Source organism: Eurytemora carolleeae, unplaced genomic scaffold (genome assembly GCF_000591075.1).
Source record: "Eurytemora carolleeae unplaced genomic scaffold, Eaff_2.0 scaffold30, whole genome shotgun sequence".
Lineage (NCBI taxonomy): Eukaryota > Metazoa > Arthropoda > Copepoda > Calanoida > Temoridae > Eurytemora > Eurytemora carolleeae.
In genome coordinates this window covers 337151-350315 of record NW_019396243.1, presented here as the reverse complement: position 1 = coordinate 350315, position 13165 = coordinate 337151, and the positions used below count along the sequence as shown (strand labels likewise).

General features: G+C 34.9%; 1 protein-coding gene across 2 annotated transcripts; it reads right to left on the bottom strand.

Annotated features, from left to right (window-relative positions):
• Positions 1-2448: 2448 nt before the first annotated feature.
• On the bottom strand, positions 2449-9176 carry LOC111699191 (M-phase inducer phosphatase). Of its 2 annotated transcripts, none has more exons than XM_023469795.1 (8): positions 8905-9176; positions 7890-7983; positions 6212-7353; positions 5684-5803; positions 5301-5531; positions 4385-4529; positions 3041-3753; positions 2449-2905 (listed from the first exon to the last, which is right to left on the bottom strand). In XM_023469795.1, the coding sequence occupies exons 1-7, from the start codon at positions 8997-8999 to the stop codon at positions 3664-3666; spliced, it is 1917 nt and encodes a 638-aa protein (XP_023325563.1). In that variant the 5' UTR covers positions 9000-9176; the 3' UTR covers positions 2449-2905; positions 3041-3663. The 2 variants fall into 2 exon arrangements, with proteins under 2 accessions (XP_023325563.1, XP_023325562.1); XM_023469794.1 differs by having other exon boundaries at positions 3075-3753.
• Positions 9177-13165: the final 3989 nt, after the last annotated feature.

Below are 13165 nucleotides of genomic sequence, written 5' to 3'. Positions count from 1 at the left end.
ATTCCTCCTTGAACCATAATACTTTCCTCCTTGAACCCTGATACTCCAGATATATTCCTCCTTGAACCCTGATACAAATATATTCTTCCTTGAACCATAATACTCCAGATATATTCCTCCTTGAACCCTGAAACAAATATATTCCTCCCTGAAACCTGATACTCTAGATATATTCCTCCTTGAACCCTGATGCAAATATATTCCTCCTTGAACCCTGATACTCTAGATATATTCCTCCTTGAACCCTGATACTCCAGATATATTCCTTCTTGAACCCTGATACTCCAGCTATATTCCTCCTTGAACCCTGATACTCCGGATATATTCCTCCTTGAATCCTGATACAAATATATTTCTCCTTGAACCCTGATACTCCAGATATATTCCTCCTTGAACCCTGATAAAAATATATTCATCCTTGAACCATAATACTCCAGATATATTCCTCCTTGAACCCTGATACAAATTTATTCCTCCTTGAACCCTGATACAAATATATTTCTCCTTGAACCCTGATACTCTAAGATATATTTTTCCTTGAACCCTGATTCTCCAGCTATATTCCTCCTTGAACCCTGATTCAGATATATTCCTCCTTGAACCTTGATACAAATATATTCCTCCTTGAACCATAATACTCCAGATATATTCCTCCTTGAATACAAATATATTCCTCCTTGAACCCTGATACTCCAGATATATTCCTCCTTGAACCCTGATACTCCTGATATATTTCACAGAGAAACCTGATACTCCAGATATATTCCTCTTGAAACCTGATACTCTAAATATTCCTCCTTGAACCCTGATACAATAAATATATTCCTCCTTGAACCCTGATACAGATATATTCCTCCTTGAACCCTGATACTCCAGATATATTCCTCCTTGAACCCTGATACTCCAGATATATTCCTCCTTGAACCCTGATACAAATATATTCCTCCTTGAACCCTGATACTCCAGATATATTCCTCCTTGAACCCTGATACAAATATATTCCTCCTTGAACCCTGATACTCCAGATATATTCCTCCTTGAACCCTGATACTCCAGATATATTCCTCCTTGAACCCTGATACTCCAGATATATTCCTCCTTGAACCCTGATACATATATATTCCTCCTTGATCCATAATGCTCCAGATATATTTCTCCTTGGACGTAATTAAAATCCACTTGCGTTAGGGTTAGTCTATTTACCTACAATTGTTCATTTGCGACCTAGAGGGGCAGTTGGCAAAGTTGGTCAGAACTATTTAAAACCATCTGTTAGGTTTTTGAACCAAGCTTGAAGGCCTAGTTAAATACCCGCGCCTAAATATTCGAAGAACTTAGCAATAACAAATAATCAAAAGTTTTAAAAAATAAGGATCGCGCGGCCAATTTTGCGAAGAAAAAGTAACTAGAAGACTGAAAAATATGTCAATAATTGTGTCAAAAGATCCGTCTTAAAACACTGAATTCAGAAAAGTCTATTTCAAATGGATTTGTTCATTATTGCACCAATTAAAGACAAAATTTTGTATCGAAAATTTGGCCGAGTCCCATAATAAAACTAGTTTTTTGGCTATGAACAATTTAAAATACAACAAAAAATTTGAGACGCATGGTTTTTACCCATATTGATGTATTTTGATAATATTTTTTCCGGTTTTTCCAGCGATTTTTTGCGAAATGGCTGTACGATCGCTATTCTTTTTTAAATTTTTTTTTTTTTGGGGCTAAGTTCTTTGAATATTTAGGCGCCAGGTATATAACTAGGCCCTCGAGCTTGTTTCAAAAATCGACCAACCCTAACATGCGTTGGTAATTATAGGCTTTATATATTTGTGAAAAAAGAGAATATAAAGAAACCAACTGACGAAATAATATTTTTCCCCTAATTATCACTTTCATGAAACCCGGTTTACGTTACTAGGTTTCAGTTCCGTCTTAATAGTTTTGGGCTCAGGGATATTCAAATAGGTACTATTTCTTTTACAAAATATCAAAAAATTTATCTAAATATTTGAGCCTTGAACCAAATTGTTAGGGGTTCATGATTTATGAGCCGACATCCAATCAGACAAACAGAGATTACTACTTAAATTACTAGCATTGGTAATCCAGCTTATCCTGGAACATTAACTTTATCTTTACAAGTCATCCAACTTAACAATCGGTAAAGGGATTTGTAAGTTAAGATCTGACAAACAAACGAACAAGCAGACAGACAAACTGAGATTACTACTTTAAATCTATTGCTAGTTTCTGGATAATTTGTTATTGTTCTCTATAAAATATGCACTGCTGCTTCTAAGTATATTCTACTAGAAGAACAGAAACATAAATAGTTTGTTGTATATTGCTCTCTATAAAATATACGCTTCTGCTTCTAAGTATATTCTACTAGAAGAACAGAAACATATATAGTTTGTTGTATATTGTTCTCTATAAAATATGCACTGCTGGTTCTAAGTATATTCTGCTAGAAGAACAGAAACATATTTCAGTCAAAATTAAAAATAGAACGAAACAAATAGGAAAATCACAATGTAATCACTATTTACAATTTACTTAAGAATGCTTTCATCAATTACATAGGTGACACTCGTGTATTTGGTACTCAGTACATCACATGGATGTACTTGTATAAGTACACTACCAAGGTCCTACATCCGAACATATAATGGCATTCTACATAACGTAACAAGAACGTACAAAAAAGATTTTGTACTTTTAAGAGATCTCCGGATCTAGGTTCCTGTTCTTCAGGTACCAGCTCCGACTGGATCCTGGTTCCTGTTCTCCAGGTACCAGTTCCGACTGGATCCTGGTTCCTGTTCTCCAGGTACCAGTTCCGACTGGAGAAAATATAAATTAACTACTTGATTAAACTTAAAACAAATTTGTCAAATAAAAACTAAAAATTGAACAAAGTACGAAAATTTTTGTTGCATTTACATCAACTATTAAATTTTGATTCGTTGTCTAATAGTGTAAAATCATTCACAGAAACATAAGAAAATAAATCATAAATATCAATTTAAAGTTTTACGAAAAATCATTTGATAAAATGAACAAAAACTGACGAATAAAAGTTAGAAAACTAGGTTCACAGAGTTACACGAAATCTAGTTCAAATCTGAGAAATATTAATATTTAATTGAACTTTTAAACTTTCTCGTGAAATGAACAACTTTTCAAGATTTATAATCGGCTTAACAGCCGCAGTGATTTTAAAGGATTTTCATGATTTCTTGAAATATTCGAGGATTTTATTATTTCATCCCTAAATAATTCGAGAATTTGATTGATTCCATCGCCCGTAAATTCAGTGGATTTTTTAACTTCATCCCAAAATAATTCGAGGATTTTATAAAGTCAACCCTAAATTACTCGAGGATTTTCTTTATTCAATCCCTGATTAATTCGAAGATTATCTAAATTTCATCTCTCATTAATATGTGTGTAAATAAGTGCGAAGGATTAACAGGAAAAAGCGGATCTATACACAAAAAAATTGATCTAAAAATCCAATTTAAAACGATATTGACTCAAAATTAATCTGCTTTCAGACATAAAAACATAAGCATAGATTAGAAGCGTCTGAAAATTATTTAACTATAGGTTGATTCGATTCGTTCTTATTGTTCTATCGATGGTTCCATGAGATCAGGATTAGAGGTTGAGTCTACCCATCCTAGATGTTCTAGCGATGGTTCCACCAGACCAGGATTTACTCTTAGCTCTCATCTTCCGTAAGTCTTGCTGCAATGTTAAACAAATTAAATTGTTAAAATATCATGAAACAGAGATCTAAGATCACTAACCTCCGTGAATGAAGAAAACGTAACAAAATGAAAGTTAGTGAGTTCAGTGATATGTTTTAAGATTAAAAATTAAAACGTCATAAATCCTTCTTCCTTAATTTTATAGAGTTCAATTGCTTCTTTCTTAAATATTGAAAGAATCCATAGTTAAATATTTCGAAAATACATTTCCTAGAATTTTCAGCTGCTTTCTATTCGGGACTTTTCGGGACACTGTTATATACGGTACATTTTCCAATTTTTAGGACACCGTAATATACGGTACATTTGTCAATTTTTGGGACACCGTTATATACGGTACATTTGTAAATTTTTGGGACACCGTTATATACGGTACATTTGTCAATTTTTGGGACACCGTTATATACGGTACATTTGTCAATTTTCGGGACACTGTTATATACGGTACATTTTCCAATTTTAGGACACCGTTATATACGGTACATTTTCCAATTTTTAGGACACTGTTATATACGGTACATTTGCCAATTTTCGGGACACCGTAATATACGGTACATTTGTCAATTTTCGGGACACCGTAATTTACGGCAAATCAATCATTTTATTACCTCGTGTTTTGGATCGACCATGGTTGTATAGCTGCCTGTACAGAGCTCAGGATACTGGAGGAAGAATTCCTTGTATCCTAGATGGAGTAGGTAGCATTCAGGGTAGTGTAGTGCAGGATATACATGCTGGTTTAGTTGACGATCCCTAAATAAGAATAGGATTATTTCAATTCAAGTTTATACAATGTCTTATCTGCAAATAATATTTTATATCAGTCACGACAAAGAATCCTGCATAAACCAAGATACCCTACACTAAACCAAGATATCCTACACTAAACCAAGATATCCTACACTAAACCAAGATACCCTACACTAAACCAAGATATCCTACACTAAAACAAGATATCCTTCACTAAACCAAGAACACCAAGATATCCTACACTAAACCAAGATATCCTACACTAAACCAAGATATCCTACACTAAAACAAGATATCCTTCACTAAACCAAGAAAACCAAGATATCCTACACTACCAAGAAAACCAATATATTCTACACTAAACCAAGATATCCTACACTAAACCATTACCAAGAAAACCAATATATTCTACACTACCAAGAAAACCAAGATATCCTACACTAAACCATTACCAAGAAAACCAAGATATTCTACACTACCAAGAAAACCAAGATATCCTACACTAAACCAAGAAAACCAAGATATCCTACACTACCAAGAAAAACAAGATATCTGTATGTTTAATTCATGACATTGTGATCGAAAGACACAGAATGCTGAAACAAGTACCGAGCAATTGAATCCGCGTAAAGAGTTTTTGTGAAACAGCTTTACTTGTTTTACTTACTGTTAATATCTGTTAAAATTATTACTGCTGAAGAATATATGATTTAAAATTTTGATATTTGACACAAACATAAAGATTAAAGAATGCAACAGGAACAAAAATACAACCTTTCTCTGAGTTTCATGTAGAAGTCTGGTCCTCTCTGACTGGAGAACTCACAGTGGAATATCAAGATGTCCCGTTTAGCGTTGCAGTTGATATTATGCTGGGGCGGAGCGGGGAGGGGATGTGGCGGAAGGAAGGCGGATATAAACTCCTCATCTTCACCATGTTGCCAGTTCTCTGCACCCTTTATGTGTCCGCCCTCATACTCAAAGGCGTAACGCGCATCAATGATTCTAAAACAAGAAAATAATAAAACTAAATGTTAGAGGGCTTTTGTTGCATATATTTTAGTTGTTTTCAGGGGCTTGGGGGGTTGTGGGGTTAAAATGCCTTTATTTTAACTCAAATGTTGGGGGGGAGGGGGCTGGCTCTAAGCTAAGTTTACCTATATGAATTGATGCATTGACTGTATTCTCCTGTAATAACCTTTGCCATTGTTTCACAAGATATACTCCGTAGGCTCGGATGCTTGTTCCCAGTACTCAAGGAGGGAAGGACGTACAATCTGATCGAAATAATTAGAATGAAAAAAAAAAATCGGAAAAAGTTAATAAATTCTTTTTTAGAATTGTCTATAATCCCTTTTCTATACCTGATTTTTACTTCATCAAAAACTAGCTGAAGTGCTCGTAGAAAAAAAATTTGATTTTTGAAATGAAATTATTTCATTTTTGAAAGACAAAAATTTAATTCTTGAAATGAAATTCGATTTTTAAAAAAATTGATTTTTTTAACATGTGTTACCCCCTAAAAATGTCAGTCCATTCGGACATATATACAAACATATCTGTATATATGAGAGAAGAGCTTTATCATATAGATAGAAAAATCTGCGGTTTAAATAAATTGAAATTGTAAATAAAAAAAAATGATCCGAGGGTTAATAACCTTCGCTGTCCATGAAATATAGTACCTGGAGCTATCAGGCAGTATATCCTCTATCTCTTCCTTCAACTGACAAGATTGCATCACGCTCAGCTCGTTCTCGGAGTGAGAACGGAAAAATTTGGGTTTCTTAACCTCTGAGGTTCCCTGGAGGGATTGAGATCGCTCCGACATGAGACTAGAGGGGTTAAACTTTCTACGTTTACTGCACGTTTCAGTATCTTCGTCTTTAGGTGGATCAGGTCGCTTGAACCTTGCCAGGGTAAAAGTTGAGTTCCGGGACACTGGAGAATCAAAATCCGACCCAGTTGGTCGATCCAACATGGACAAAGCTCTCCTAAACGTGGGGCGGTTTTGTGCGCCGACAAACGGTTTTCTAGGGAAATACTTCTCTGTTGGTTTTATTTCGTCCTGCAGAGGATTGTTGAACGCCATGCTGTTTTCTAAATGCGAGGGAAGGATCACCATTTTGTTTGATAGAAGAGAGTTCAGGTCAAACTTGGGAGATTCATTTTCTTGATCCTCGCTGATAGTTTCCAAACTGTCAAAATCAAATCCGTCCGATCGGATTATTTTTTCGTCCCGTTCCGGCGAGGATTTGAGGGGAGCGATTCCGTCCTCCTTGCCCGGAGAGCAATCCTGAAGAATATCCTCCATAGAACCAGGGTTAGGTTTCCTTTTCCGGGTTCCAAAATCCTCGAGGTTCTGAGAATCGTAACCACTGTCTCTGGAACATCCATCCTCGGCGGCCTCCTCGTCGAGAACAGTGAACATGGGTCGCTTGGTAATCCTCTTCTTTATCGGAGAAATCTTCTTGCAAGGAGATTTATCCTTGAGAGGGGAGAGCCGACGTAGTCCCAGTCCAGAGGTTTTACTCGGAGAAAACGTCTTGGCCGGGCTTTCAGTCTTAAGCTTGAGTTTGTTCCGTGGTGAGTTTGTATTATATCCAGGTGCAGGTTTACCAGGAGAAGAGAATACTCCACACGGGATATTCTCCTTGTTGTGTTCATCTGTGCCGGCCATGAGGCCGAAACTAAACCGAGACGAGGGTTGGAGAAGACGTTTAGGTTTGTTTGTGAGGCTGGAAAGAGGGGTCTCAATGTTGAAGGTTAACTTTTCCTTAGGACTCGGGGTAGAGTCACTAGACTCACTCTCCATGGATAATCGACGCTAAATAAAATAATAATAAATTAAAGAGACTTTCGACGTAATTTAAATTGATCATTTAGTAAAAGTTCTGCGCCCTATTGACAACAGTACGCTTTACATCTTTTTTATTAAAAAAATATTTAAAATTTTCAATTGCGGGTTCTCTAGAATACTAAAAGATAAATGCCAAAGAAATTGGTTAAATTGTTAAACATACAAAAAATGGGAAATATTTTTCTTTATGAAATGTTGGAACTTGTTTTTTATGAATCATTAAATCATTGATTTAAACAATTTTATACGTAAAGAAACGGATTACGCTCCTCAAACTCTAGTTTTCTAATCACAAATATTTGCAATCTGATGTTGCAGACCTTTGCTAGAATTCTAACTTCATAGTTCTGATAGATCATATTGTCGAAGTTTTAAATATCAAATATCAGGTTGCCAAAATATATAGATTATAAAATTGGAGTTTGTGGCGAGTAATCAGTTTCTTATTCAATCAAATAAAGCACAACAAATCTATCTTAAGATTGTGTAAAAATCTAAATTACCTTGGAGTCCTGGACCGGTGTGAGACCTAGGCTTGTGTCTCCCAGATTTTTTGCTAGATCTGTCATGGGGCTCAAGATTGTCTCCGCAACAGAACTAGACGAACACAACATATATAAATAACAGCTTTTGGATTCAATCATTTGTTTTTCGAGATGCCAATCTGGAGGGTTTTGTTTATTTGAGATTTATTCACTGAATTATAAAAAAAAAAAATGAAGGGGTGTATATTATGAAGCATTACACCCCCTTCTTCTTGTTAGGATAAAAATGTGGATCCGCATATTTTTGCGGATCCGGATCCAGGAAGCCATAATCTTGCGGATCCAACGGATCCGGATCCTAAGCACTGTTTTAAAGCCACACAATTGTCTATTAACTTAACCCATTGACTCAACAAAAACTTCTTAACAAATTTTGTTCATAAAATATGTCAACAACAAAAATTATGCCGTACAAATTCAAAAAAAATATTTCTAAAAATATAAAATCGAAAAAAAAAAACTACTTCTCATGTTCATTGAAAAAATTCCAAAATTTCGAATTTTCGACTTATAACCCATTTAACGAACTAATAATAAATGATTGGGTGGGGGGTTGGGCAGAAATTAAACACAGATTTAGAGAAAACATCTTTGTACTTTCACAAGAATCATGATTAAATAGAGTAAAGCAAAAATATTGTCTCTGATTATATTTTCAGCTTTTCCAAATAATAATCACACAGTTCGGGTGAGATGACTATTCGGACACGAGCACTGGGGCTACAGCAGTCCACACGGATAAGATTTTACTTTGCTCATGTCGTAAAAATGATTCAAGTTTCCTGGAGAAAGATTTTTGGAGTCCCCTCCCCCACACCCTTCTACAAAAATGTACTTGAATGGTGAACACGTGACCGCAGCGCCCGGCCCCCTAGCCTGTCCTAGTTATCCTAGTCGTGGCGTTAGGCACAGAAGGTGTCCTGGCCTCACCATGAAATAATACAAACTTGTACATATTTAGATTCATCAATACCTGGTTCCAGTAAGCTCTGTAGGAGACTCCATTGATATAAGCTGCAGTCGACATCTTTTCAAAAGTAGGTTTTCAGGAAGATGACTCGAACTCATGTCGTCAAATCACCGCGATAAATAAAATAAATAACTTCGCTAGTAAATCATAAAAAAAAATTTTTTTCAAGTCTACAATTTATCCCAAGATATGTGTCCGATTCTAAATTCTACCCTAGATCATGTCAGGTCTGTCAGGACTGAAACATGATTTAACTCTGAAAATAAAATAAAACAATTTATAATTTTTAATGACAAAAATGTAAAAATGATATGCATTTCTTCACTCTAACAGAGAAAGAAATGTTGCTGAAATTTAAAAAATCCCCCCAACAGCGATATGTGGACGCGCTTTATTCAAACAAGACTAGAATTAGCGGCAGCGCTGAACTAAACTGACTTTATGGTATCACAAGACTTAAAACCCTAAATTCGATGAAAATATTGACCTTTCCATGTTTAAACCAAAAGTAAAATGTCGAAGATGACCATCATTTTCATGATGATAGGTATGGACAACAATTGAATGATACTTTTCACGTAAAACGGTAAAATCAACGGTCGTGGAAAAATTGTGAATTCTAGTGCAGATTTAGAATGTCGTCGTATTTAACCTACTACTACTAAATTATTTGGCGCAAATAGAATAATGGTTTTACGTCACGGACAGGAAACCTGCCTCCCCTCTCCTTAACACACACCCCCCTCACATCAGCTGCTACCCCCCCTTCCACTGTACAACTGGGTTAGCGGATGGGTTCATTGGCGCATTTATTTAAAATCCCAACATCTGGAGAGTACGTTGAACTGTCAACTATATACAGGATTTTTACATTACATTGGCCTGGCCGCTCATCAAGTTCTATAATACTTATCCTTCTAATCATACTCATTTTTATCTAAAGATTACAACAGCCATTTTAATTTAAGAATATTGAGAAGAAGACCTTTTTTCGTCCTGGCAATTTACGCAAATACTTAAAATTACTTATCCTCGATTTTCTAATTTTTTTAAAGACAGCTCCTTCTTAATTTAAGAAGATCAAGAAGGATAAGAACTTATCATTCTCATTCTGTATGGCGATCCTTCTCATCCATGTACTAATCCTTTTCATCCTGTAGAAATCATTCTCATCCTGTACTCAGAGTACTCACTGCAACTCAACCTTCTTATAGAATATTCAATTACTTCTCATATTGTACTCAATACTCATCCTTCTCATCCTGAACTGATCCTTCATATCTGTTCTGATCCTTCTCATGCTTTACTCATCCTTCTAATCCTGTACTCATCCTTCTCATCATAGGGCAGTTTAAATTGCACCCCGTGACCCCAGGTTTACGTATGAGAGGAGGTAGAATATATGGAAGCTTAAGCCTGTGTATAATTGCACCCCGCGACCCATTTACTCATCCTGCTCATACTGATCCCATCTTTCTCATCCTTCTCATCAGCCATAATTTAGAAAGAATGAGAAGGAGAAAATATTAAAAAAAAACCTCTAAAAGTAAAGGTTGTGAGAATATTTCCCCCCAAATCTAAAAAATATAAAATTGAAATAAAATGAAAAGAAAAGGATAAGGAAAGTTACAATTTATTGTTTACACTATGTTTAATATAAATTGGCATGGATTGTTAGCATTTTTCGACGATGAACTAACAACTTTTAGAAATGAAAATTATAGTTTCTTAATTCAAATTAGAGCTAGGATGTATATGTATAGTATTCAGTATTCACCCGTCTACAGGCTGATGATGAACATTATTTCTTGGACTGACTACAAAAGTGGATCTATAAAATCAATTAATAAAAATTATAGATTTATTTGTTATGTTATGTTATTTATAATCATCCGATACCAAATTTTTTTAACTCTTCTACACTTCTTATCCATATCATTTTTCTCATTTTTATCATACTTCCCATATCCTCCTTATCCTATACATATCTTTTCTTTCCTTCTCATATCCTATACTCATCCTTCTCATCGTTTTCATCTTTCTCATTCTTCTTATCCTTCTCATCCTGTACACTATTCCGTCTCAAGCTAATGAGAAAGAAGAGCTTAGGATATGATAAGGATGAGAAGATAAAAAATTGGATGAGTACCATGATGTAAAGGACGAGTACAGGAATAGAAGGATGAGTACAGGAAGAGAAAGATGAGTACAGGAATAGAAGGATGAGTACAGAAAGAGAAGGATGAGTACAGGAAGAGAAGGATGAGTACATGGAAGAGAAGGATGAGTACAGGAAGGGAAGGATGAGTACAGGAAGAGAAGGATGAGTACAGGAAGAGAAGGATGAGTACAGTAAGAGAAGGATGAGTACAGGAAGAGAAAGATGAGTACAGGAAGAGAAGGATGAGTGAAAGAAGAGAAGGATGAGTACAGGAAGAGAAGGATGAGTACAGGAAGAGAAGGATGAGAACAAGAAGAGAAGGATGAGAACAAGAAGAGAAGGATGAGTAAAGGAAGAGAAGGATGGGTACAGGAAGAGAAGGATGAGTAAAGGAAGAGAAGGATGGGTACAGGAAGAGAAGGATGAGAACAAGAAGAGAAGATTGAGAACAAGAAGAGAAGGATGAGAACAAGAAAAGAAGGATGAGAACAAGAAGAGAAGGATGAGAACAAGAAGAGAAGGATGAGTATAGGAAGAGAAGGATGAGTACAGGAAGAGAAGGATGAGTACAGGAAAAGAAGGATGGTTACAGGAAGAGAAGGATAAGAACAAGAAGAGAAGATTGAGAACAAGAAGAGAAGGGTGAGAATAGAAAGAGAAGGATGAGAACAAGAAGAGAAGGATGAGTACAGGAAAAGAAGGATGGGTACAAGAAGAGAAGGATGAATACATGAAGAGATGGATGAGTACAAGAAGAGATGGATGAGTACAAGAAGAGAAGGATTAGTACAAGAAGAGAAGGATGAGTACAAGAAGGGATGGAAGTAAATTGTAGTTTCCGCTTTTTTGGATCTGTTTTATTGTCACCGTGGCCAAAGGTAGTTGGAGTAATCTATTCCGAACCACAAAACTTTGTTCCAAATCCCACTAAACTTTCGTTTCTTAGTTTTACTTGTCGAGTCTCGCCTTGATTAATCTTACTAAATCATCTCAATGGTGTGCCCAAGAAAAGTTATCAAATTATGTACTTTAACAAATAATATTTTTCCCAAAAATATTTAGTATATTTAATTCTTATTTTTCCTAATATATTTTTGAGAATTTTAGTGTTTTAAATGTAATTGTATAATTAATGATTATTTTAGGATAATATATGGCGCTTCATTATGGGATCCATTGAATCCCAGACCTATAACTCCTAAAAGTAGTAATAAAAAAAACATGAATAATGCAAAACCCCCTCTGCAAAATAATTACTCTAAAAAAAAGTTATCTTTAACTGATTGTTTATTCGTAGTACAATACAATTTGTGTATTTATAAAATTAAAAGTGTTTGAAATGGGGTTCGGATATTTCTCGTTAAGAAATTCCGTAGATAGGAATTCCGTAGATAGGAATTTTCATTGATTTCTACCAAATGAAGGGGTGAAGGTTGATGTTTGTTTATTTTATAGAAAAGACATTTCTTAGAAGACATTTCATAGAGGTCATTTTATAGAAGGTATTTCATAGAGGTCATTTTATAGAAGGTATTTCATAGAGGTCATTTTATAGAAGACATTTCATAGAGGTCATTTTAATTTCATAGAGGTCATTTTATAGAAGACATTTCATAGAGGTCATTTTATAGAAGACATTTCATAGAGGTCATTTTATAGAAGGTATTTCATATGAGAGGTCATTTTATAGAAGATATTCGACAGGACAGATATTTTTTATTAAGTAATCTTATCTAATAAATCCTGCACTATTATTTCATACAGTGAAACCTTTAATAACGAATACATCGGAAGAATTAATCAAATGTCGTCTTGACAATTTTTCAAAGAGTTTTATACTATATTACATAAATTTCAGTATTTGCGAAAATAAATAAATAGCAATGAATATGCGGGAACAGTTTTAAAGAGTTCCATATAATCATTTCATTAAAAAACTAAATATCTGCAACATTCCATTATCAGAAAGTGAAGAATACGACATTTGATGAATTCTTTCGATGTATTCGTTATTAAGGGGTTCACTGTAAGATCTATCTGATTTGTATAAAAATATTTTTTATTTTTCATTTTTAACCGACAATATCAGTGCTAAGGATCCGG